This window comes from Aulostomus chinensis, chromosome 20 (assembly GCF_037954235.1).
Source record: "Aulostomus chinensis isolate RoL2024-O1b breed Wild chromosome 20, RoL_Achi_v1.0, whole genome shotgun sequence".
Taxonomy (NCBI): domain Eukaryota; kingdom Metazoa; phylum Chordata; class Actinopteri; order Syngnathiformes; family Aulostomidae; genus Aulostomus; species Aulostomus chinensis.
The window spans coordinates 20,438,740-20,465,115 of record NC_141339.1 but is presented as its reverse complement, the minus strand read 5'-3'; the positions used below and the strand labels follow the sequence as shown (position 1 = coordinate 20,465,115).

At 43.6% G+C, this 26,376-nt stretch overlaps 1 protein-coding gene across 3 annotated transcripts in view; it reads right to left on the bottom strand.

The window, feature by feature from the left end:
• The window catches only part of pak5 (p21 protein (Cdc42/Rac)-activated kinase 5), a 73,927-nt gene that overhangs the window by 2,386 nt on the left and 45,165 nt on the right, over window positions 1-26,376 (bottom strand). For all 3 annotated transcript variants that reach the window (XM_086188963.1, XM_086188961.1, XM_086188962.1), the window contains 7 exons: window positions 12,308-13,147; window positions 7,747-7,956; window positions 6,939-7,080; window positions 6,686-6,840; window positions 4,936-5,069; window positions 574-700; window positions 74-199 (listed from right to left, as the gene is read on the bottom strand). In XM_086188963.1, coding sequence (XP_086045089.1) covers window positions 74-199; window positions 574-700; window positions 4,936-5,069; window positions 6,686-6,840; window positions 6,939-7,080; window positions 7,747-7,956; window positions 12,308-13,147 — 1,734 coding nt within the window. The remainder of the gene's footprint in view (window positions 1-73; window positions 200-573; window positions 701-4,935; window positions 5,070-6,685; window positions 6,841-6,938; window positions 7,081-7,746; window positions 7,957-12,307; window positions 13,148-26,376) is intronic.

Genomic DNA, 26,376 nt, shown 5'->3' with positions numbered 1-26,376 from the left:
CTGTCCACACAACAGCCTGGTCAGTGCGGCGCAGTAAATGATCCATGTTAATCCAAGCGTGTGTCGGCCTCACCTCAGTCCCGTAAGGCAGTCTTGAGATGACCTCGGGCGCCATCCAGTATGGCGTACCCACAAGGGATTTCCTCTTGGGAACCTCTTTGGAAACTTGGGCACAAAAGCCAAAGTCTGATAGTTTGATCTGCAAACAGAAACCACGAACAGAATCCGTTCAGAACCTCAGTGTTGGTGCCCTGACCCATTGTGATGAAGAGCTTTCATACAAGGCGCTAATCTCCCGTATTAGCAGTTAATTATCCCTCAATTAATCATGTCCTATCAGCTCGTTAGGAGGCGATAGGGAGGATTTAATTACAGGGGCACTAGAGGTAATTGATGATGAGTTTCTGGCTCTGCCTGTTGACAAGATTGGCATCCACGGAGAAGGTCAGCCAGAGAGTGTGTGAGTGAGTGTGTGTGTGTGTGTGTGTGTGTGTGTGTGCGTGTGTGACAGCAATGACAACAAGTGACAGAGTAAAATCATGCTGGTATCTCCTACATATCCACCACACCCACCCTGCCGTCACTGGTCAGGAGAATGGAGTCACTCTTGATGTCGCGGTGGATGACACCCTGAGTGTGCAGGTAGGACAGAGCCCTCAACACCGACAAGCACACCGTCGCGATCTGCTCCTCGTTCATCCTGCAACCACCACAGAAGAAGCCAGTTACACGGGGGGGGGGGGGGGGGGGATGTGCTGAGACGAGAAACGAGACTTCAAACTAGCTGTAAATTTCTAGAAAGCTAAAAGTAAACTGCAGATTCTCGGCGAGGAGAGTCTCCACAATTAGTATTTAGAGCTGAACAATGCAAGACAATCATTCCTGTCCCAGATCATTAACTCGCTGAATAATAACACTTGCACGCTGTTTGCGAGTGTGCGCGTGGATAAACTCATCAATCCACAAGTAGCGATGCTTCCTTAATTCCATTCTACAGAGTTGTGTAACGACTTTGCTTCTTTTATCACTGAAAGATTAGCAAACTATCAGTGTTTCCTCACTTCAGCAATCGACTTGAACTAATCTTGAAATTGGTTTTACGTCTCCGAACCTCCACCAGCTGATTGATTTGCTGCCTTCAGATCTTTTTTAGTTTTTGGTTGCCTGGAAACAGGCACATCATAGGTATGGTTACTGCTTTGAGGGTTCTTTTGCAAAGACTTGGAACGAAGTTTAAAAATGTGGATTCATCAGTATTACAGGTAACTGCAGGTTAATTTTGATTGTATTAATATTAATAAAGTTATTGAGAGAGCTGTTTTAGCAACGCAGCACATCTTTGAGAGAAAACAAATACTTGGATTTTGGCCATATGACATTCCAGAAGATGCTTTCTTGAGGGTTCTGAATGACAATAGTTTGAATGAAACTTCTGATAACGTGTCTACTTGTTATTGGATCGTACTAGTAATTTGATTTCTAACACTTTCCTAATTTGAGAAATTAAAAGTCCTATCTTCAAGGCAGAGGCTTCTTAGGTAACCTGCGCATTAGAACTCAAAAAAAGAAAGAAAGAAAAAGAAAAAGTGTGGCGTCCAGCAAGGCTCAAGTCTCAGATCTTGGGTATTTCATCTTTACCCGATCTTGTCAGCTGATACTACAAATATTTTCACCATTTGAAAAGAAAGACAACAGTAAAGTAACAGTACAATATCTGACAGTGTGTCTCAGCCAGCAGAGTTTGAGCATGCTTCCAAAACAACCACTGTGTAATCCGTTCAGAGTCCCTCTTCAGCGTTTGCTCTCATCCTAAGAGATTGCCATCGTTCCAACTCGACAGAGTGGGAGTCGAAACCCGTTTGAGAGTATCTGGCTGTAGCCTGCAGCGGCTGTAGCTGTGGTGTGAGCAGAGCAGGCGGGAGGGTCCCATATGGAGATACAGGGCAATGCAGTGCGTCTGACTGAGCTCACACACAAATGTACGGCTCCACTGAACATTAACATCCAGACCCAGCTGTCCAGGCCATGTTGGTGTGTGTGTGTGTGTGTGTGTGTGTGTGTGTGTGTGTGTCACATATAGACGTGCAGAAATAGAGATGTGCTCATTTGCAGGCTTAGTCCAAGGTAACACGCATATATACAGTTCTGTTATGTGCGCCGTCTCTGACTCTTTTATCGCTTACACGACCGACGATTATGTATGTATTCATAAATGCATATAGGGTGTGTGTGTGCGCGCGCGTGTGTGTGTGCACGTCACACTCACACTTCTGATTGCAGCAGACTTTATTGTCACACATGTATGCATTTACAATCATGAGAGATAAATTAGTCGTCTGCTAGTGGAAAAACAATTCAAAGTGAATAGGAGGGATACGTGTGTGCAAAAGCAAATTGGCTCTTGCCGCACCCTCCAACTTCCTCTGTCTCTCTCTCTCTCGCTCTCTCTCTCGCTCTCACAAACCCACACACACACACACATAAACGGACAAAAAATAGTATCGCTGGCACAGAAAATTATTTCATCGCAAAACAGAAAACTATTACTAGAACTGCTTTAATCAACTTTGAGATTGTCAAGGGCAAAAGAATTACACACGTGACGCATTTTACCATAATTATAATACATGTTGAGGGAAACGCCCCCAAAATCTATCCATAATCATTATCCCACTGCTGGCATGTGTCTGTTTTGGTTGTTAGCCGGTTATCTCCGAACTTGAGGACGGATTTTGAGGAAATTTTGTAGAAAGATGAGAAACATTACAAGGAAAAGTGCTAAACTTTTGGAGGTGATCTGGATCAGACTGTAGATCCTGAAGAGGTTTCTTTGCTATGAGAAGAACATAACAACTGGCAGTGTTTTGCTGGACAAACCAATCAATTTTGGATCAAATTCCTTGGTGAAAGGAACCCCTCAGTTTATGAAGATCCTCTTGGTCGTTTCGTTATGTTATTATGTTGTCATTATGTTGGGCTGCAGACAATAGCATCTTTCGTGTGTGCACACTGTAGAGCCGTGGCTCTGGAAAACGGGATTATTTCGTGAAAACAAGAAAAGGCGGAAGTGACTTCAATCAGCTGTTTGGACCTCGGAAAAGTCAGCTGACGATGAGCCAGTATGACAATAACACCCCAGTGATCAATCAGATCAGAAGGTGTTCATTTACTGCTGATTGTTTTGTCGCGATCACTTTGGTGCAGCGTCAAGAGGGTGCTGACGTGGCGCGAATGAGAAAAAGAGCACGTTTGAGCGGCTAAAGTCTATTTAAAATAAGTGTGCAGACACAATGAGCAAGCAAGGAAATCATAAACCCACACGCGGCATTTACACACACACACACACACACACACACACACACAAACACACACACACTAACCACACACTTGTTCCGTTTCGCACGGAATGAAATCGCTGTGAAATGAAGCTCATTAACAAACTGTTAAGAATAATTACAAGGTGGACATGATTGAAATAGTTCAGAAACAGGAGCGCACGATCTGCCACTGCAGATCTGCGTGTGTGTGATGGACGTGCCTGTGGGTGTTCACCTAGCCCACTGTGTGTGTGTGTGTGTGTGTGTGTGTGTGTTTCCTGCCAGCGAGTTGATGAGGCTTGTACAGCGCCAGGCAGGCGGCAGTTATTTCTACAACAAAAGGTTTAACAAAAATAGCACAGAGCTTTTAGATGGACAAATATGGCTGGAATCCTGGCGGAGGAAACACGCAGCTGCACTATCATCTCAGATATAAACGATCAACTTGATATCTGCAATTAGTAACCGAGCAAGTCAGCTTCACAAACATGTTTGGTCCTCCTTGCTTCCTCAGGATTGTTTTAAATTCTGCTCTCTCTCTCTCACACACAAACACGTGCGCACACACAGACACACACTTCCACTTGAAATCCAACACATTCATGTTGGCTGGCTGAGTGTTTTGTTTTAAGAGATGGCGACAAAATAAAGAGAGTTACAGAGAGAACCCATAATATCCTGTTTACTGAGATTTCCATTCGTACTTCGAAATGCACTCGTGCATTCTAAAATACTCACACACACACACACACACACACACAAACACACACACACACACACACACAAACACACACACAACATCTGTGTGGGAGCCTGTTCAAAATGCTTCACGGAAGCAGCGGTGCTCAGCCTCACCGAAGCTTGTTATTAGTATCCGACACCGCGCAGCGCTAATGCTGACACTCCACGCAAATGACTGTAATTAAACACCAAGTACAAAGTAAGCTTAAAACAATGAGGCGGCGGCGGCGGTGGCAGCAGCGGCTGAGAAACACGACTCGACAACAGAGAGCGATTGGGAAAAGTTGGGGGAACAACAATCCCAAACTCTTAAAGACTGGAGTGGATTACAACCCAGCTGCTTGTTTCTTGTGAAGCGATCCATGTTTTACTCTCGGGGAGTTTCTGAGGCAGAGCAAATCCCCTTCAACGACGTACAGTAGCTGGGCTCGCTGGTTCTCTGTCATCGCCGCCACCCGAAGTTCACGTTATCAGACGTCCTCCAGCCACTTGTACCATCTCTTTCATTTAAATACACACTCATCACAGCTGACCTCAACACACACAACACATACACACACACGCCACATACAGTACACACACACACACACACACACACACACAACACATACTGTACACACACCCCGTCTATGGGATTTAAATATGATTCTTATCTGCCTATGTTTTTGGGAGGCGGCATCGCTGCTCAATGTTTGTGTCTGCAATGTAACGCAAGAACCGAATCTCGTGAAACTTTACATGGGTTCGTAATATTCTAAAACATTTACTCACTTACTTTAGTCACTGTTGCTGCTCCTCAACATAAATTGAAACAGAACCCAGGAATACTGCAGTTATTGGGGCTGTTGGTACAGCCGATGCTCTTATGGTTGGTTACCTGGTGTGAGTCACAATGTCAGTGAGAGCCCCGCCCTCCAGGAACTCCATGACAACCCACAGCTCATCTCCCACCAGGTAGCTGTTATACATGTCCACCACGTTTTCATGATGGTAGTCCCTCATGATCACCACCTGAAGCACGAAGGTAGAGAGAGAGAGAGAGAGAGAGGGGGAGAGAGAGAGAGAGAGAGAGAGAGGAAAATTCAAGTCAAATTACATAAAAAAACTGAAGTCCTGCTGGCCTGTAAGTCCTATATTCAGATATAAACAACACCGTATAAACAGCATCTGTATACGTGTGTTTCTAAACACCTACAAAAGCCAATTTGATAAAAAAAAAATTTGTGGTTAATTTAAACAATTTAATAACTTTTTTTGTCTAATTTGAAAACGTTCTGGAGTCTTAACTATAACAGGATTACGTTCAAGAATTAAAAGGATTACATGAAACAAATTAGCTAGGAAATGACTTAACACCCACTGAATCACATCTGAATTCATTGTACACACGTGAGTACATACATATATGCAGGCGTGCCCCCCCCCCCAACATGACTAAATGACATGAAAGGGTTATAAAGCTCATTTTTCAAAAGTCAGCATGCCAATAGCTAGAAACAGCTATGAATACATTTCTAGTCCAGGGTTTTCAGCACGTACGGTGCCGATACATTAATACATTTTTGATGTTTTTGATGTTGAAATGTCCCAGGATATGTGTCAGAGAAACACCAAGAAAATGACCCCCCCCCCCTTAACGCAGTAAGCTACCGTACTGCTACAGAGCCGTGCTCCGCGGAGAAGGAACTAGATATAATGATGTGATCCGAACCATTTTAATCTCTCCCACATCTACAACGTAAACCTCGTTTTTGGATCAGACCAAAAATTAAAAGTGTAGCATCAGACCATCGAACCTTCACCATTTAAAACCAAAAATAGGACATAGCACATCTCAGCTGTAAAACAAACAAACCAGAGGCAAATGTATATTTGAAAACTAATCACATTTAGAGGTTTGCTAAATTCTGGCCAGTGCTTTAGGATGTAGCCTTAACATGATATTGAAATTGTAATTATTTTTTGTAATTATTATTATTATTATTATAATACTAGTGTAAAAGATAGTTCAGGCAGCCACGGATATTTGCTCGCTTGCTAAGCCCTAAAGCAATCAGCTGGATTTAATATAGGAGGAAGTACTGGAACAGAGTACCTGCTGTTAGTTCTACTTGCTGAGCTCAAGCTAAAAACACTCACCCTCTCCCCAGCACCTCCTTCTAAATTCTGTACATGACTTTTTACATTTTCCCCTGTATTATTTTCAAAGCAGGGATTGTTTCTCTGCACATTTCTTGTCCTTAATAAATTTACTATGTGTAGTATTAGTCTTAGGGATTTTGTATAGTTTAAATTCATTTTTTTCATATATCTCTTGCTTTTTTCTTCCCTAATTCTACATTGCTAATTTCACACTCTTTCAGAGCTGTCCTGGTCACTGCTCCGCCCCCTCTCAGCCCTAAGGGGAGATCCTAGACAACTACATGCTTCCTCTGTCATACGTGGAGTTCTTGGAGGAATCTTTCCTCTTGACAGCGAGGAGTTTCCCCACAAGGAAGAAGCATGTGGGAGGATCATTTAATTCCCCTGAACTCCAAAACAGGTGCTCCAACTGACCAGAGGAGGCACTAGAGTGGAACCAGGACTCAAGCATTATGTTAAAGCGCATCTCTGTCAGTCTTTCGCACCTCGTTAAAGAGCAGCTCTCTCCTCTGCTGTTTCCGGAGGTCCATCTTCTTCACCGCCACCTGCTTTCCGCTGTGTTTCTCGCTGGCGATGCACACGATACCCGTGGAGCCCTCACCTATCTTGATAAAGCTGTCCAGGTATTCCCGGGGATCGCCTGATGGGAAACACAGATCTAGATTAACACCAGAGGTAAATCTGTAACATCCCCCCCAACCTATTTCAGTGTTTTTATTTTTACGGTCAATACCACACCTGGATTAACCACCAGTTGAAGTGCAGCTCTGAACTGCTCATGAGAAACCCTGGAGGGCTGCGTGTCAGAGCTGGAGCCCCAGGAAGGAGGCGGGTAAGCCCCAGGGGGGATGTAGGGTGATGAAGGCTGGGAGTAAGCCCCCTGGATGGAGCACACACACATACACACACATACACACACACAGACACAGACACACACACACACACACACACACACACACACACACACACACACACAAGCACGCACATGCATGTATACAAGCACAGGGTGAGAAAAAAACAGAGAGATCCTCCAAAAATCTTCCAGTACATTGCTAGGACAATGTATGTTTTCCAGTAACCCCGACAAGGTCATGTGACCACTAACGTTTGTTTGTTTGCTAGCATAGCATCTCAAAAATGAACGAACCGATTTTGATGATATTTGATTGGAAGCTAAGAAAAAGTCAATTTTTCGAGCCAATCTGGGTCAAATCATAGATCCTGGATCATCGAGAGTGTTCACCGCCAAAAGCAGGCTGGTAGCGATATTTTTCTGGACATTGGATGAATACATTTTAGTCATACTGAATCCATGTGAAATGGTTGAAAGAAAAAAAACGTTCATCTTCCTTAAATTACAGCGATCGTGTTCTAGATCTGCGATCCAGAAAACCTATTTTTTCATAGAATGGTTCATACCTCAAAATTCTGAGCTTATTTTGCTGAAGTCCTGCTGTTCTCGTGATATAACTTATGATTGTTATCGACCCACTGAGGCCTACATGAAGCGTCTGTAAATGGTCGTTTGTGAGTGAATATACTGTACCTGTGGGGTGTAAGGTGGGCTGGGCTGGGAGGGGGGGTGATGGTAGGGTGAAGGTTTATAATGGTGAAAGACTGGGGGGTAGGGCAGGTGCACTGGGGGGTAGCCAGGCGGCTTGGTGTGGTTCTGAGGTAGCTTGAGAGGCCCTCGGGGGTAGGTGTCACCACCGGTAACCTGGGGGCTGCCGTCACGTGACGGACGCTCGTAGTCACCCTGGACGATAGAGCACAAGGAGACACTGTTTGTTGGAATGGAATTTACCAGTATACAAGTGTGTAACAATGGAATTATACAGTGACAGGTGAAGGAATACTTTCTACCTGTGAAATTTGTATTTAAAAAGTTCGACACATGCATGACCGCACATTCTGTTTCTGGTTGTCAGCTGTAATATGCCCGTTCTAATTCCAGGTACGTCGGTGGGTACATTAGCCCTCGACAGGTCTAATGGAGGACATTTAGTCCACAGGACAGGAGCCATACTTTATTATTAACAACCCACAATGCTCCTCAACCACTCCATTCATCAAGCATGAGCCCAGGGAGCAGCCATATCTGGGACACACCTCTTCCTTAAAATCCCAGAAATATCCAAGGCTCCTTTCAAGCAGTAAGGCACGCACACACACACACACACACACACACACACACACACACACACACACACACAGACACACACACACACACACACACAGACACACACACACACACACACACACACACACACACAGAGGAGCGGTGTAGAGCCCTATAAAAAGCTAACTCTTATGACTCAGCTAAATCTTACTCATAATACTGTATGCCACCTGTACACACACACACACACACACACACACACACACACACACACACACACACACACACACACACGTAGCTTTGAGAAGCCATATCTTAATGATTTCATATTTCAGAGCTTTATAATCATCATATTAAGATTATTTTTGCCAAATGTACAGTGGCACTAAGAGCTCAATCAAGTTCTACCTAAGAAACCACAGGTAAATGAAACATTGTCATAGATTTGACGGCACAAAGGCGGCATTAAGACAAACTCACATAACACAGAAACACCCTGCCAATGCCATTCAAGGACCACAGGCCAAACAAAGCAACTTCATTCCGGTATTGAATGTACATGTGCTTAAATTATAAACAAATTATGCCAGCGATAAGCATTCGCAGCTGGTGCTAGTGGCTGGTTTGATGCAGGTAGACCCCTGAAATGATTATGCTATGAACGTGTTGTTAATCTTATTCACCGGTGATATTATTTGTGTTTAGAGTGTACAAGTAAGCATTCTGCTGTAACTATTTTGTCTCAGCGGTATCTTTGGCATACACTGCTGTCAAAGATGGGAGAAACATTTGAGCATGGGTGAACAAGGTTGGGCAGAGACAATTCTCCTGTGTTCAATTTTCTTATTTTTGCGGTGTGTTTTGTGACCAGAGATCACATCACTATGCTATTAAACACAGCTCCCCGTCAGCGGTGTTGGAAAACTCCAGTTGTTCATTAACAGAAATGTACAGAATTTCTGTAATATGTCGCATTGTCAGAGTTAGCAGCACCTGTGGCAGACTGATGACGATGTTTCCTTATTTAACTCGTGTTTTATCTGTTCAAAAACAGCAAAAAGGTAGTGGTATTAAATCCTCGTGACTTATCTGTAATAGTGGAACAACTTCACAAATGTAGCTTGTAAACAAACTCTATCACACACATTAAAAGGTAGAAGTGTGGCCATAGAGGAAGGAGAACACCTGACAAGATCTGTAATAAAAAATGAGGATAATAAAACAAATGAACTGACAGTAGTCGATCAAGCTGCTTTCTCTCTGGAGAGGCTAAATTAAATTAACTTCACCACACATACTGAACATTTACACATAAGTATAGAGAAGATCAAACTCTTTCTCTTGGCATTTATTCCTTTCTGGACTCTATCTCCCTTTCTCTGTCTCTCCCTCTCACACACACACACACACACACACACACACACACACACACACACACACACACACACACACACACACACACGCATAGACAGGGCAGGAGGAGGAGTCCTGATGTGTTGGGATGGTGTATAATTATATGGTGTGAACTCTTTTAATCAATCACTCTCTAGCAGGTGTGTGAGTGTATGTGGGGGGAGTTACTGCTGCTGCTGGGACAGCCCAGTCTCACAACCCCCCCTCCCATCGTTGGCCAGCACCGCTGGCTGGCTGTCAGCCAGGGGTCTCCTGATCCATGTTGGTTAAACGCACATTAATCTGAGTTTGGCAGGGTAATCAACAACCTAACTCAACTGTGAAATTGAATTCCGCGGTGGAACATCGTTCGGCCAGTTTTATGCTAAGGCTGCAGAAAGGGAAAGTGCTGCAACATCAATTTGTCACCGAGAGCTGCGGCACTGAGCTCCAACAAAACAGAGAGAGGGGAAGGAAGAGAGGGAGTGTTTGTCTCTTTGTGTGTCTGTGCATCTGTGTGTGGCCATAGCGTCTACTGTTACATCCCCCCGGCTCCCAACAACAGCAAGGAAATAGAAAGATTTAAGTGCTCTGTGTGTGTGTGCGTGCGCACGTGCGTGTGTGTGTGTGTGTGGGCTGAATGGGGGGAGAAGAAGAAAAGGCAGAGAATGAGAGAGGAGAGGCGGGTGGGTTTGTTACAAGGTCCACGAGCTGAGAAGAATAGTGATTCTTAAGCTGCCACATGACTCCATGTTTTTTTTTTCTTACCAATACTGCAAAATCAAAAGGCAAATTAAGCTGCTTTGAATCCTCAACCAGCACTTTACTCTCGCTGCCTATGTTCCATTTCATTTAGAATTAATACATAGAGTAATGCTCATCAGTACACCAAAGAGTAGCCCTACACTCCTGAAAACTGTTCATTTTCAGGAGGGAAAATGTGCCTCCTCAAGCACAACAACTCAGAAAGTGGTAATAATAAATAATAAGTAAGAAAATGACCTTCTCCTGCATCTCTTCCGATCTTGCCTCTCTTGCATTCTTCGTGGTTGCATTTTGTACGAGTGGCTATTTACTGAAGCATGCAGGTTAAATGGTTTTTCATCAAGGCACCCTGGGATCTACATCAGCAAACCCACTTCTGCTCTCAGCTACCAGCCTGGCTGTGTGTGGAGGAGGAACGGCGGAGAACTGTGAGAGTGCTGCAGCCAGCTCTATAACGGATGTAATGGAGCACTGAAAGCTTTAGAGAATGATATAAAGGGAAAAAAATAAAAGAAACCTTTCAGATTGACCACGCTATCTGTGACCTCCGAGTCAACCTGCTGAATTAAAGCATGGTTTGCCACCTGCTATTCTGCAACATCCTCCTGCAGGATAACACTGGTATACGGGAAATGATGTATTGGTTTTGTCACGTCCCTGAAGTGCGTGGAAGCATCTCCCGGGAGTCGCAGGCTTTCCCATGTTCCGCTGGAGCACCCCGCAGGCTGCTTCTCCCTCTACCAACGTACAGTATTTACAGTGCTGGCGCTTCACACGCAAAGGAGAGATGTCGGCTATCTCATCAGCATAGCTCTGTCCAAAGACATCATATACACTTTTATTTTCCCCAAATGAGCCAGGTTTGAGTGTAACATTCATCATAAAATAATTTAGAATCACAAGATTATGTAACATTAGAATAGGATAGATGGCCAACTACTTTCCAGCTAGCGTCTGCTACTACCAAGAATGGCCGACAGTAAGAGAAGGTGACAGAGCGAGATCCTGAACCTTATCTATTATACCCAGAGTACAAAGAGGAGGAAGTTCAACTCCTAATAGTTGCCGTGTTCCTTTAAAAAAATAGTAATGGTAGTGCCTTCCATTTCCACCACGGTGGACCAGCTGTAGGTAAGCTAAAATGAAGATCATATGCACAGATAATTTCCTAGTTTATGTTGTTTGTGGACTGCTTCTGAACAACTGTATTTAGTAAACAGAGCCCAGAAAGATTTCTTTTGCATGATTACAAAACATGAGAAATAGAAATGAAAAAGCTAAGTTAAATGGACAATGCCTAAATTCCTAACCTTCGATTTTCGGACAATACCACTGTCCTTTTAACGCAATCAAATCAGTCACTGGTTTTGGTAAATAGAGAAATTGCCTCCTTTAAAAATGTGGCAGCTTATCAACAGTTTTTGTGAGTTCTTCTCTGGCTTCATCTAGTTAGAGCACTCTCTTATTCTACACGTCACTGTCTCTCTGATTTATCACCTCGTCCTCCTCTCAACATTCCTTGATGCCTCTCTTTGTCTAGTCTCTGCAACTCCGTATCTCAGAGCTATCTGGTCGAAGGTCAGCATGAGCATCAATTGATCTGTGTGCAGCAGAGACTTCGGCGACTGAGGGAGGGTAATTCTGTATGTGGCAGCACCTGCCTTACTTCCAGGAAGAGTAGATTAATAGCTGACATCCTCTACTTGGCAGGAAGACCAGACAAAAAATGTACAGAGAGAAAAAGGGAGAGGACAAGGAACTATACACAGTATCTAGCAGCTATAGTATATAGTTGCAGTCTATGTGTCAATATATTAATGGTATAACATACCTTGGTTAGGGTCTGTGAGTTGGTGAGACTTTCTGAGAGGCGAGGGTAGGTGTAGGAGCTGTATGGGTGGGCCTGAGCCGGGTTCTTGAAAGCCCCGCTGGCCGCATAGAGAACATTTGGCTCCTGCAGCCCAGAGCCTGATCGAGATCTCTGTCTTATCGCCGGTGTGGGGCTGGTCTGCGTCACATATGAACTTTTGGGTCGCTTATCATATTCGTCCCGCATGCCACTGTAGCTCCACTCACTGTCTGGGTAGTTGATCTGCTCGCTGTGTAGTGAGGCACGAGATGGCGTGCCTACAGAAGTGTCACGGTAGTCCTGGCTGGATGAGCCGCCCACAGATGCCCTATAGTAGCCACTGGAGCCCACCCCACTGCCCACAGTGGAGGCAACCTCATCAGCTGAGCGCCCCTTGCTCTCCAGGTAGGTGTGGTAGTCTGGGGGCAGCTTGCCGTAGTCTGATTTTTGGGGCATGGCATCAGGGTAGAAGGGACTGCGTATGGGGTGTGAGTGGCCATTCTGCTTAGTGAATCGATAGTGCCGGCCCATGGCCCAATCCCCATCAATGGAGAAGCCCGGCTTGCCAGGCTCCAGAGAGAAGTCCCTGCTGGAGGTGTCCAGGTCGCAGGAGTAGCGGGAGTAGTAGTGGTTGAATCCGTTCTCCTCTGGGGCATTTGGATAACCACTGATGGAGGGTTTGGAGCTGGTTCCAGCCTGGTGGGGGCCTGGTGGGCTTTCCTTGCGCAGGGAGTTGGAACGCGTTACTGAGATGTTGTCAAACTCCTCCAGCAGGCCGTTGATAGATGCATCTTTGGGCGGTCGGTTCCCTCGGACGATGGTCTAAAGCAGGAACAAACACAGTTTCATTTAAAATACAAGAGAGCCTGGCGTTTTGATGGAGCCAGCCCTGATACTTTGGGTTGCAGTGCATTCAATTTCAGTTCATTCTGGCTGAAAACTGAATGAGATGAATTGAAATTCCTGTTTTCAGTTCAAGAAAACGCAACACTGGAATTTCAATTCATATGTATCAGGGCTTATTGCCATTTGAAGGAACGGCAGGCATCAGTCCACACAACCATTAGTTGCTGGGAGTTGGGATGCAACTACAGAGCATGGAGATAAATGACGGGATACCTCAGATGCTAAAAGGAAACCAGTGGTGGATTGAAGGAGCTAATTTCTGCCCCATTTCCCTCGCAACAGATTAGCTTCATTTTCAGTGGGCTGATCAGGATACATTAATAGTCGTGACGTTTGGTTTTTATGCTTGTGAAGTGCATGAGCACAACCTCATACAAACGTGGAGCCGAGCGAGCACATGTTCACATCTGCTTCAAAGCGAAGGCAGCTTAAACATCGGGGTGCTGCTTATCCCCTCCTACCTTGTGTTAAGCCCTTTACACGGCTGTGTCGTGAGTCACGGCGAACTGGTGCTACAGCAGAACTCATTGAACTACACTCTGCTGCGCATGCATAGATGAATGCAGCTGTTTTTATAGTGTGGACCATGAGGATCACTGCTTCCATACAGTGGAAATCATGAGTAATCACAATAAGTAATGGCAGTAATCGCAAAACCACAGCTTTTATGTGTGTTTTACTGATTGGATGTTGCAGGAAACGGCATTAAAACAATAGAGCTCTGCTGCGTGACTGCTGAGAGGAGGGCGAACTGTGGGGATCATTTGAATTTCAAACTCTTGCATAATCTATACGAGAGTGTTGTGTGATCATCAAACAAGACAGCCAAATAGTCCTCTTCTGTCTACCAAACTGCCTTCTCGGGTCCTGGGGTTTTCTTGCATTATAGCCTCTAAATCAAAGATATTATATGGTGTCTGATTATACAAAACATAGTGTCAGCATCTTGTCATGAGCTGTATTTTGCGGAATAATCTTATTTTTCTCTCAAATCCTGGTGTGCGTTTACATCCTGACTTTCTTTCTCCCTCCTTGCTCTTACTTGGATTAGCATTCTTGATGCACATCATGAAAGGACCCCAGATACTTCGTGCATTTGCACCTTGATGCCAGTTTTCATCTCTCAGTTGCACCTGTCAGAGCTAACCCACGTGCTTTTTACGAGCCTATAAACCCCAGTTCCTGATATGTATTAAAAACTGTGTTCCCAAGAATACCATAAAAAAGGGGGCTTATTTAAACTGTGGCAAACATGGAGGAGAATAACGCTGAAGCGAGGGAAACCGGCTAAATTAGCTGTCACCCGGGAGTGTGTTCCACAGGCACAGATATTTGATTCCCCTTGGGGAAGCCATTGCTAGAAATGTGCTGCACATACTCATTATAATGTGAAGCACTTGGTATGTGTTATTGTGAACTTCCTAGATGAATAACAGATTAAACAGACTCAAACCAGATTCAAACCAATTGTTTAGGACATTTTCTTATTCAATTCTATCCGTTTACTTGTCTTTTCTGCTTTTTTTGTCGGCGTTTGCTGATCCCTGCTCTTGGCCCCCGACGGTGTCACATCAGCGCCATCTTAAGACACGTTTTGACAGGCTGTCACGTATCTGTCACACTCGTCCCTGTTGTAGTTCGCCCATGTCACATGTGCTGAGGCAGGTGAAGAAAAGCGGTGATGTGCTGACACAGAAATACATCGACTCCCCTGTACTCTTCTACCTGCACACGGCATGCAAACCTCCCTCTCGCTTCAATCATCTATGACAGCGTTGACATGCACATCCTAGTTTTCCTGGTTTTGATCACGAGGATAGACTTAATACCCCAAATAGTAGCATTTATAATACCTCTCTACAGGGCTGAACTAAATCGGATCAGCAGAACACGAACAAAATTACACATTTCCGCTATTTCCTTCATTTTATCATCAATCATCATATGAATGTTTTGCTGATTATTATGCAAAGTAGTGTTAGATAAATTGTTAAGAGCAGAGTGAGTGACTGCTACCACGATGTGAATCAAAATGATGAAAGATGGAGTTTTAGGGCGTTGAAATGTAGCTTGTAGTTTCTACTGACGAACATCCACAGTGTCACTGAATGTGCTGTGACTCCGGCAGAATTTATAAAGTTGAATTCAAATTATGCTTTTTTTTTTTTTTTTTTTTTTTAAAGCAGCAGCGAGTGAGGTAACCTGCAATGAATTCTTCCAATACAGTTACTGTTTCTAATATTAATATACATAGTGAGTTAGCTGCAATTAATCATAATAAGGGCGTTGAAAGTTAAATGTAATTGTTTTTAATGTAATGTGTTATCAAAATAACCCATCAAAAAGATTAAAGCAATTAATAAATAAATAAATATCATTGTTTAATATAATGCGGGAACTTTGCACTTTAGACCTTAAAGGCCCGAGAAATAATGTGAGGGAATTCATTGGGAACCTTGTCCTGGTTTCTACTCCAGTTAGAACTGTTAATTCATCTTTCCCAGCTGCAAAAGTCAATAGAGAGAAGCTTTACCTCTGCTTACTCAGTCCTGCATGAACACTGTCATTTCCACCCTCAACAAGACTGCCGAAAGGATAAAGTCTCTGGCAGAGTTCATCCAGTTGAACTGACTCTCTATTTATGCTTGTTTTATGCTGATGAATCTTTGCACGTTTACTCTTAATGAGCTCTAGCAGATAGCAGCGGACTTAAGTAAAATGCAAGACATACATTTTGTTGCATCACTGAAAAATTAGTATACGCTAATTTTAAGATTTTAAGGCTTCTTGATGTGTCTGTAATTCTCATTGTGTCTTGCACACAGTTATTGCTGTTTTTCTTTCTTTCTTTTTTTGTTTTTGCTGCTACCCGTGATTTGAATACAGTTGTTTCAGATTAAAAGAAAGTGCTCCTCACAGGCGACCTCAGGCGGGTTCTTTATTTTGTAATGTTGCACCCCCCCCCCCCCCCCTTTTAACTCTCTAGCTGCTCCCCTCAGTTTGAGAGCTGTAGGCTGTTTGGTGCCGTGAACTGGAACCCAAGGTGAAATGGCCTATAAAAGCAGTGAGTTAAGTCCAGCTGACAGGCTGAGGCTGCAGGACGGATGGTCCTTCAAACGGGGCAGTGAGTGGAAATCTATCATGCTAGGGACAGATGTTGCAGCACATAGACCAGATCTGGCCTTTAAAAAAAAAAAAAACTACAACAAAAAACATCATACACTCTACTCTTAAGTTCTATTCTCCTCTAAATAATACTAGTATTACATTATCGATATTAACCGACAAACTGGAGCTTTTGCTGTAACTGTCATGACTCCTCAGCTTGAACTGTGCTCTGAACGAGGCCAAGTCACATCACGTTAGGCTACGCGGACGTTAGATCAATCGGCAAATAATGGCGAGGAGCGTGAAATATCTAATAAAACATCATCTCCATTTGCTGAATAATCAATACCACCGTGTCAAGGCGTGTGACGGGTCTAGGAGATCGAGAGAGTCCCGAGAAAACCGAGGCTGCGAATGAAACCGGGGTGGTGACGGGGGTGCAGAGGCAGGCGAGAGAGAGAGAGAGAGAGAGAGAGCGAGAGAGAGAGACAAGGTTAATTGTGTGCCAAATCGCTGTCAAACGGCCAGCATCAAACTTGAAAATCTTTCCATTAATTTGAATTAGGGGGCTAATACTGGCTTCCACACGCCCCTCTCCCCTCTCTGCTCTGTCCTTACAGCTCTGCGAGCCCTGTGCACAGGTCGTGTTCAGCGGTGGCTCTGACAGCAGCCATATTTCATTGGCGTGCTGCGCTGGCCTGTCCTTTAGTGATAAGCTGTAATAGATCTACTCTCTCTACTCACCACGGCCTGTTCAAGGTAAGCACCAGAGAAAGGAGAGGAGAGGAGAGGAGAGGAGAGGAGAGGAGAGGAGAGGAGAGGAGAGGAGAGGAGAGGAGAGGAAAGAATAAGAAATAAAGTATGTGGGAAAGTAGTGACCAAACTAGGCATGAAGATGACAACTCGCAATAGAAACAGGGAGCAGAAACTCAAGAAACTCCTGAGAAACAGAGAGGGAGGAGGATTGAGAAGGGGTGAAGAGGGAGCATCGTAGAAAGGGAGCCATGAAAAATGAGGCTCATTGGGAGATAAGGGGGGGATTAACCTTGCTGGTAATGAAGGGAGGGTGTGATGGGAGGATGGAGAGTGAAGGAGAGGGAGGGATAATTAATGAGCTTGCCCTTCCTGTGACTCTCAGCTAGAACCCTGGTTTGGAGGCTGCGCATCACTGGTCAGCAGGGTCCCGGGACAACTGAGGGGCCGGCGGAGGAGACAGAGGCAGCTCGACTCCTCTGCTGCCGCGTTTAATGTTGCCTCTCAACCTGCCATTTGTGAAGAAGCGGTGAGCTGTATGACACAGAACCCTACAGCTGCATTCACATCTGTTAGCTGGATTTACATTTAGCTGATTTACATGAGCTGAAAAGTTTGTTGACGTCCTTTGAAATTCTTCTAACATCTACTGAATAAACTTCCTCTCACTGGCATTTTGGAGGCACTATTTTGGTTTCAATAAAGCTCGCTGTAGCGTCCAACCGTGCTCACGTTAAGCTTTTCACCCTTTAGTATAGCACAGGCACATTCAGGGGGCGAGAGAGCAGCATTCGCTCACTTGAGTGCGGGGGATGTAGCTGGTGGACAGAGACAGGCTACTTGTTTCACCCTGTATATTATTTTTGATTAATTGTTGGCTGTACTAGTACTTCAAATTTGAATTTATGAGAGTGGTATTAACCTCTTAACCTCAATGTAAGACTGACTTTTCTTTTTTTTTTTCTTTTTTTTTTGGACCAGAATGTTGGTCGCAAATGTACTGTGCATGACCAGTCAGTTTCAGACTGACGTTTGCAGCTTTATCGAAATTTTCAATATTGTCAGAACGAGTTTTAAAATGAGTGGACATCTAATTTAGATGACAGGCCAATTAATTTTCAAGTCAACTACCCCACCCAATGAATGAAATGAAACATCTCTCCTCTGTTGACACGTAAGCACGGAATGAGCAACACTTTTAAGTGCTGTCAAGCTCTGGCTGGCTTCCTTTGATCATGGCCTTTTTTCTGGCCGTAGTGATGCGTTATACAAGTGTTGTCAGAAAAGAAGGAGAAGGAGAAGGAAAAAAAACTGTCCAAATAATGCTTCAGTAGTGACGCAGTCTGTTCCACTGCTGTTTTTTATACCGACAGATGGCTCGTTAGTCATCGACAAAAGTTGCAACATCAGGAAAATTCATTTGCAACTCTCACAACTTCATTTACTTAATTTGCAGCAGTGAAGCTGTAAGCTATTAAAAGTGATACATCACCCTGTTGGTGTATTTTGCCTTTCAAGTACTCACTATTAGGTGTCCTGAGCTCACTCAGATGTTCTTTTCTCCTCCTGTTTTACTTCTTTGTGACTCGGGAATGCAGAAAGAGAGTCGGCCGTGTATATTACTTGCAACTACTACAGCAGTAGAACTGTCCAAAAATATCCGTATGTGACCACTCAAGTGTATCATCCAGTATCATTCGCGTAGAGGACACACTCCAACACTCAAGTGAGTGTTGAGCCACAAGGGTCATCGTTCATTTGCTCAAATCAAAACGTTTTGTGATTACTGGAACATACGGATGGAACAAGAAGACATGGATTCTACCACTCTACCAGATGATGCGCTTGAGGGTTGGAAAACAGACATTTTTGGTCAGGTTTGCTGTTATTAACCATCAGTAACCATTAGCTTCACGCTAAAATATATGTGGCTGGCTCTTTCTGCATTTTTGAGTCACAAAGATGTAACAGAGAAGTAAAAACATCTTGACTAACCTGGATGATCCCTGCAAATTTGCAATTGGCATTATACTTTTTTTTTTTTTAACAGAATTAAACTTAACCTCCAGTAGTTGGACAATTAGTGTTCAAAGACAGACCCAATAGCTTGCCTGGCTTAAAAAAAGAAAAAGAAAAAGAAAAAAAGAAAGTGCAGATGACATTCTTTCTGTGTTGCACACACTAGAATACACACATTCACCACAACAGAGGCAGATGTGTAACTCCTCCCTTTGGTGGGTTGTTAGTCACACATGGAGGCTCATCACCTACCACACACCCCCCTCTCTCTGCTTCACACACACACACACACACACACACACACACACACACACACACACACACTGCAGAACATCGCCCACTCAACGCACCCACTCTAAACTTTAGAGAACATTCCTGCCGCAACCCGATAACACAAATGATATTTTCATGTTTGCAGGTGAGAGACGACACGTCTAATTACAACAGCAAAATTTCTCATCATCCATCTGCATCTTATTGCGCTCCCTCGCTTTCCTTATTCTTAAATTGTTCATCTCCACTCTGTGAATCCATCCGTCACGACTCGCACTGCAGAGAGCAAGCACTCGTGGGTATTTATACACACACACACACACACACACACACACACACACACACACACACACACACATACACACACAAACAGTACTTCTACTACATTGCTGTTACTCCTGGAGTGCAGCATCCTTCTGCATCATTGGGCAATTTGTGAAGAGAAGCATATTCGCTGCATCTAATACAGATTAGAGCCTGAACGATGCTGGATTTTTTTCGGGTCGATGATGAGTCCTCATCTTGGTAAATCTAGAGAGACACATTTATCATGTTTCGTTGACTTGTTCATGTGAGCAGAATTTTGACGTTGTTAACACATGACACAAGCGACTTTTACATAGGTGACAATAACCTGATTGACCTGATTCTAAATATGACAAAATGTCAATTCAGATGTCCGTTACAGAGAAACAGGTTCATATTCCTGTTCATACGCTACAGAGTACAGTCAGACTGAAGACATCTTCTACATTCTATGTCAAGAGTTTCCTTCCCTCCTTTCCTTTTCTTGCTAAAAAAAAAAAAATCTAATTCTGTTCTTACAGCTAAATTTGTGACACTCACTTTGAAGTGGACCATGCGTCATAAAGCAGTTTGATTGCCTTACGCGTCACAAAAATGTTGCTGAAACTCCTGTAGGCCTTGATGGTGCGATCAAGGAATACAACACACTTCAATAAAGCCCCCTAAGATCAGAAAATCCCTGTAAACTCCTGAATACTTTAAGTATCCATCATGTACAGGATCAGTGCAATGATGCAGTTTGTTATAAGTACACAAGACAAGAGTTTATGTCCTTAACGTGAATACACAGCAAGCACAGCACAGATGTAGAGAGATCATCTGTCCAGATTTAGATGAGTGTCTTTATCCTCTCGCTCCCTCTGCTGGATGAAGGTGGAAGAGACAACAAACAACAAAAAATGTTTACGCCCCATCAAGCAAAGCTATCAATAGAACAGATTTGAGGTTAATACTACGGTGGTGAAGGAGCGTAAACACACATATATCTCTATGGTGATTCTCCCCACTGACCTCAGACACCATATAACCTGCTGAAGGGACATTACTCATATTCTCAGTGAGTTATTGGGGAGTTGGAATGAAGGGGGCGTCGGTTAGAGTCACCATTATTTTTGTTATGTCATCACCATGCATGCAGTTACACTCAACGTCACACTTGCACCAGCAACATGGAGAGTCTAGACTGCTCCATCCCTGCAGCGATGAGGGAGTTGTGTCCCTCAAAGGTCTCTGTAGTTTTTAGACTATAAGCGCCCACCTCATGTTGAAAGCATCCTCCCTTCCAGCAGCTGGAGTTCTATACTTCGCATCAAAAATACATCTTTGTCTCTCTCCCTCCACTGGTTGACAGTCGGTAGTTTAAATTTCTATGTGACACTGTGATAATCTTTTCATCTTCTTCTTCTTCTTTTTTTTTTTTAAACAATCAGTAGCAACACCCCCAGCAAATACGTCAGATTTCCAGTGTTTACAGACTCTCAGTATAGTGAATCCTGGCTCTACAAGGAAGGTCTACGGCTGTGTTTATATGACGTCACGCTAATCAGAACAATTTTCAGAAGAGCAGCCCCTCATGTCAGAAAAGCAAGTCGGGAAGTTGACAATTTCCTTGATTTTCCAACTTTCCCAGTTGATGTCATACATATATCCGATAACAAGGTGGACAAGAGTCACTGTTTTGTTTAATGATGTTTGTTTTTGATTCATTGAGAAATTCGTGAGCTGAGAATAACTTTGCGATCACGCATGACACAATGCACAAAATGCAACCAATCATCAAGTTGTTTCCACGTTATAGCTTCAAAGCTCACAGGCATGACAAGGTCAGGAGAAGGACTTCCTGCAACACACCTTCATGATTTGCTTTTATTCTGAATGTCTCTGATTTCTCTTTAACTAACAACCTTTCCGTGTTCTTTCATGCGCGACCCTGAGGTGTTTGGTGTCTCTCTAACATGAGGAGGACTATCACAGAGTTCAATACCCCTCCTTGGGTCAGAGGGATACATGGAAAGGACGGTAGTTAAAAAGGAATCTTTTGCGTTGGCTTTGACATGTTCAAAAATTAAATTGAAATATTCCAATGCCTTTTAGTTTTAAAATAAAAATGGTTTGTGTTGATTTATGTCTCGTTTGTAGCACTCAAAGCAAGATTGTCGACTTGGCTCGAGAGGCTGAATCATGAAAACGCTCTCTCTCTCTCTCTCTCTCTCTCTCTCTGTGCTAATGCTCTGCTGCCCTCTGCTGGTCTGACACAGTATTTCATTTTAAAACCAGCAAAATCATCGTGAATGAAATGATGTGGATGTTAATTTCTTTGATAAAGGGACAAAGTACAGTGAGGCTTCTGCTAATAAGATTCCCGGAGGCACATATCTAGGATCTCAGCTATTAATTAGAAAGACTAATCCTGACCTTCAAACCCGGATGAACGCGACCTCGGCTCAGTGTGCGGGCTGACAGGTTGACCCACCTGTATTACTGAGAGGAGGATTTCACCCAACGGTTTCGCTGCGTTCTTGACATGTTATTAGCCGAACTACAGACGAGGTCTTGGCAAACATGAACGGGATTATTCAAGGAGCGGATTTTTCAGCATATCCATGATTAATAGGCTGTGAGCTGACCTGTTTCCTGGGGCCATCCTGATGCCTGTTAGTTACAGCCGCTAATAACCATCATCTCAACATGCCGGAGAGACGCTGTGCACAGAGGCTTTAATAGAATAAGGTGGATAAAGTGAGACTAATTCTGATAAAGTGGATGGCCACACCTCTCATGTCTAAAAGAGTGAAGGAAAGGAAAGAATAGAGGCCTTGGCATCTGACAAAATATTTTAAAAGTTGAATGGGAAGACATATTACCTGTATTTTATGAAGATCGCGCCTGTTCCTAACCCAGGGGACACGACCACCACAGTGGTCAGGACGCAGCTGAGTCATCAGAAAGTGATTAACAGGCTAAATTGTGAGGTATTATCTTTTAAATCTTGTTAAATATTCACCCCTTCAGGACCTATTTAAACAGTCTAAATGGAGCTTTGTTCTATTTATTATATTTTTTTTTACGTGTGTCCACAGACTGTGGACATCCTTTCACATGCCGATTAGTTTTTATGGCTGTGTTTTGCTCCTCTGACGTGAAGCCTCCGACCCCCACAGCTCACCAGGCGGCAGCTCAGACCAGCGTGACCCAGTCACCTTTGACCTCAACAGGGTAGAGTCTCAACTACAAGCTCCAGGATTCATGAGTCACACAGGGTGAGATGAGAGATGATTTCGAGCAAAATGGATTAGTGGCGGAGGCGTAATGAAATACAAACATACAGTCAGACCAAATCCCCTGACCTCAAGAATATTAGTCTCGTAAATGTGGACTAAAATATTCTTTTCATCCCTCTCAGTTAAAAAAAAAAATTGAGTCCACACATTAAACTGCCTGGTTGTTGCCAGTGAGATCATTTAGGTGACCTGAATGGATCCTGGTCTTCCATTTTCAAACAAGTGAATCTGTCACTGTCTGAGAAACTTTCTGATCTAAAGGAGGAGGGAGGAGAGGAAACGGAGTGCAAAAAAGGAGGGGATCAATTAGATGTCCCTCGGTTATCTTCTTGTCAACCCTGAGACAGATAAACAGACAGCTGTCTGCTATAGATTAATTACACACCAGCGCTCATTAATCTCAGACCCATCAGCCAGTTATAGGTCCCTGCAACAAACCGCTGGCCTACATCCTCATCCAGCCATCAGTTTTCCACTCTTTTTCCTGCTCATTAGACATTTCTCCCGTTGCCGTTTTTCCTCTCCAATTATTATTCTGCTCAGGTTGTTTTTACCCTCACACACACACACACACTCTTTGATCCTATATCTCACATTTGCAAGCTTCAAGGTCGCTATCAAAAAGTATATTGAAAGTATGTTTTGAATATGAATAAGCAGGTGATGGGGGAGGGGATGAGTCCATTAGAATATAGGGCAGCTTAGTGTGAGCGAGAGTCAAATACCGTAGAGATCCGACAGGGAGCATCAAAATGAATTAATTAAATGTTTGTCTTCAACATCGATGCGTGTATGTTTTATAAACGATGAAGTAAACATAAATGTGAACGACTCAAGAGACATGCTAGCAGCTCTGTGAGGCTGCACAGAGGAGCAACCCTGTTTTGTTTTTTTTATCTACATGCTAACATGCTCTCAACCACGACGCTAACATGCTGGTGTTTAGCCGGTATGCTTACCACCAAGTCAAATTCTGACCATACAGGAGTCAGTTTGGGGCAAAATCTGCTGACAGCCTGTCAGATTATCTTTGTATGAGTCAGAACTGGTACAGACGTGCAAGTTCGAACTCAATAATTAAGTAGAACAGCTGTTACTGGAACAGTACATTGGGCCCATTTAAGTTTGATCAGGCGTACACTGGGCCAGAATCCTTGCCAGGTACATTTTGTTACCTGGGTTACAGCTGCAAAAACAAACTGGAGCTGAGGCTGATTAGTTTAAAATACTGACTTTAGGGCTGCAACTCTCAGCTGGATTCATCTTCAATTCATCTGCTGACTTTTTTTTTTTCAATTAATCAATCAATCACTCTGTACAAAGTCAAGAAAATTTGAAAAATGACAGCCCCAATAATCAAGAGCCTAAACAGACATGTTAGCCTGTTCTCCATCTGACAGGAAAAATCAAAGCCTCATTTTCTGCCATCAATGACTAAAATGCAGCAAATCCTGATGTTTAAGAGTCTGGAACCAGCAAATGTTTGATATGTGCGCTTGAAAAAAAGATTAATTGATTATCAAAACAGTTGGCGATTTATTCCCCTTCGATGGACTTCAGACTTGGTGATGTTGCATTTCTTACAAAGATGATCATGAGACATATCCGTCAATTTTTAGACAAAGCTTTAAAAATGTTTGCCTCATGGTGGTGCTAGAGGAGAGGTCAGAGGAAGGCAGCAGGATTCAGGGAACAATAATTTCTTATCACATTCTTTTATAAAATATATAAAAGCTTTTGTGATGAGGCAGCACAGTGGTGCATTGATCAGCACTGTCGCCTCACAGCAAGAAGGTTCCGGGATCAAGCCCCGGCTCCATCACGGGATCTTTCTGTGTGGAGTCTCCATGTTCTCCCTGTTCCTGCGTGGGTTCTCTCTGGTACTCCGGCTTCCTCCCACAGTCCAAAGACATCAAGAGGGACCAGGTTAATCCAGACTCTAAATTGACCGTAGGTGTGGCTGAGAGAGCCAATGGTTGTCTCTCTATATGTGTTGGCCCTGCCATGGACTGGTGACCTGTCCAGGGTGAACCCCGCCTCTCGCCTGAAGGTTGCTGGGATAGGCTCCACCCCCCTGCCCGCAACCCTTGACAGGATAAGCAGTAGAAAATGGATGGATTGATGGATTTGTGATGAGTTTTGTGTCTAGTGGTTTAAATAGTTTGATGTTTATTTGACAGGGGACAGATAAATACTGCATGGTACACAAAAGTACATGAAACAAGTAAGCAGGACAGATTCGGCTAAAGAAATGATTTCCCTCTAAAAAAAAATAATAGGCATATTCGTCAATAGGCAAACAATAATAGGCATGTTGCAAAGAGACAGGTTCATTATTCTACCACAACAAAAAAGCCAGTAAAAGACAAGGTGAGCTGTAGTTTACCATCTGGCCACATGAGGATACTACAGGTCCAGTCATCACGTTAAGTCACAGTAAGTGTGCAAACATCTGCTGAGGGACAAATAAATAATGCACGACCATCTTTTCTTCCTGGCACTAGCTTGCCCTCAGTTTTGATTTTCAAAAGCTGTGATTCACTGCAGAGGGAAGCACTGATGAAGCCACCAACAGAAGCACATTTATACTCTCACTGAACAAAGTATTAATGTTCAAGAAGATTAGGATTTTGAAGTCAGCCCGCAGTTTCTCATCAAGAAACTGGAAAGCACTTCCAATCCGTTTAAACCTGCATTTTTAATGCACGACACACGCGGCGTCTAGTTTCTTGCAGCAATCACTCCCTATTTAAAATTCATAGCATAAATGTCCTTCCAAAAATCCCACACTCAGACACTGAAGGATGTTTGTTAGCCAGGACATTTTTGGGCTGCCCTGGCAGAGGGATGCGAACGGCGTCGAAAGCCAAAATTCCCCCGCTGACTGTGGCTGCGAAGCCTCCGTGAGAGGTGATTTGCAGAGTGTGACTGCGAATGGCAGCAGCAGAGAGAGAAGACAAAGTGAGAAAGCCGAGGAGGAGGAGCCCAGTGGAGGAAGGAATGAGAGAGGTCTAAATCAATGCCATCCACTTCAGCTCAGTGCCAAGAAAGACAGATGCTCTCTCTATCTGTGTGTGTGTGTGTGTGTGTGTGTGTGTGTGTGTGTCTCATACACATCAATCAGCAGTTATTTTGCATCAAGTCTATTTCTGCTTTGACCAATTTAGTGTTCAATCAATGTAAGATGGAATGTAATACATACTGAGTCAAACTCAAGTTTAACTTCAAATTAAGCGCATATTGATCGCCGACTTTCTTTCAGTTGTAAGAAATTGAATGAGTTGTGCATAACAATCGCGACCACAGATGGCGGTGTTGAAGAACGTCTGTGCTTAAAGTGGAACCAGAAAACTTTTCGTACTTTCATCTGAGGTAAAGTGAAACTGTCATGACCGCCTATCATGA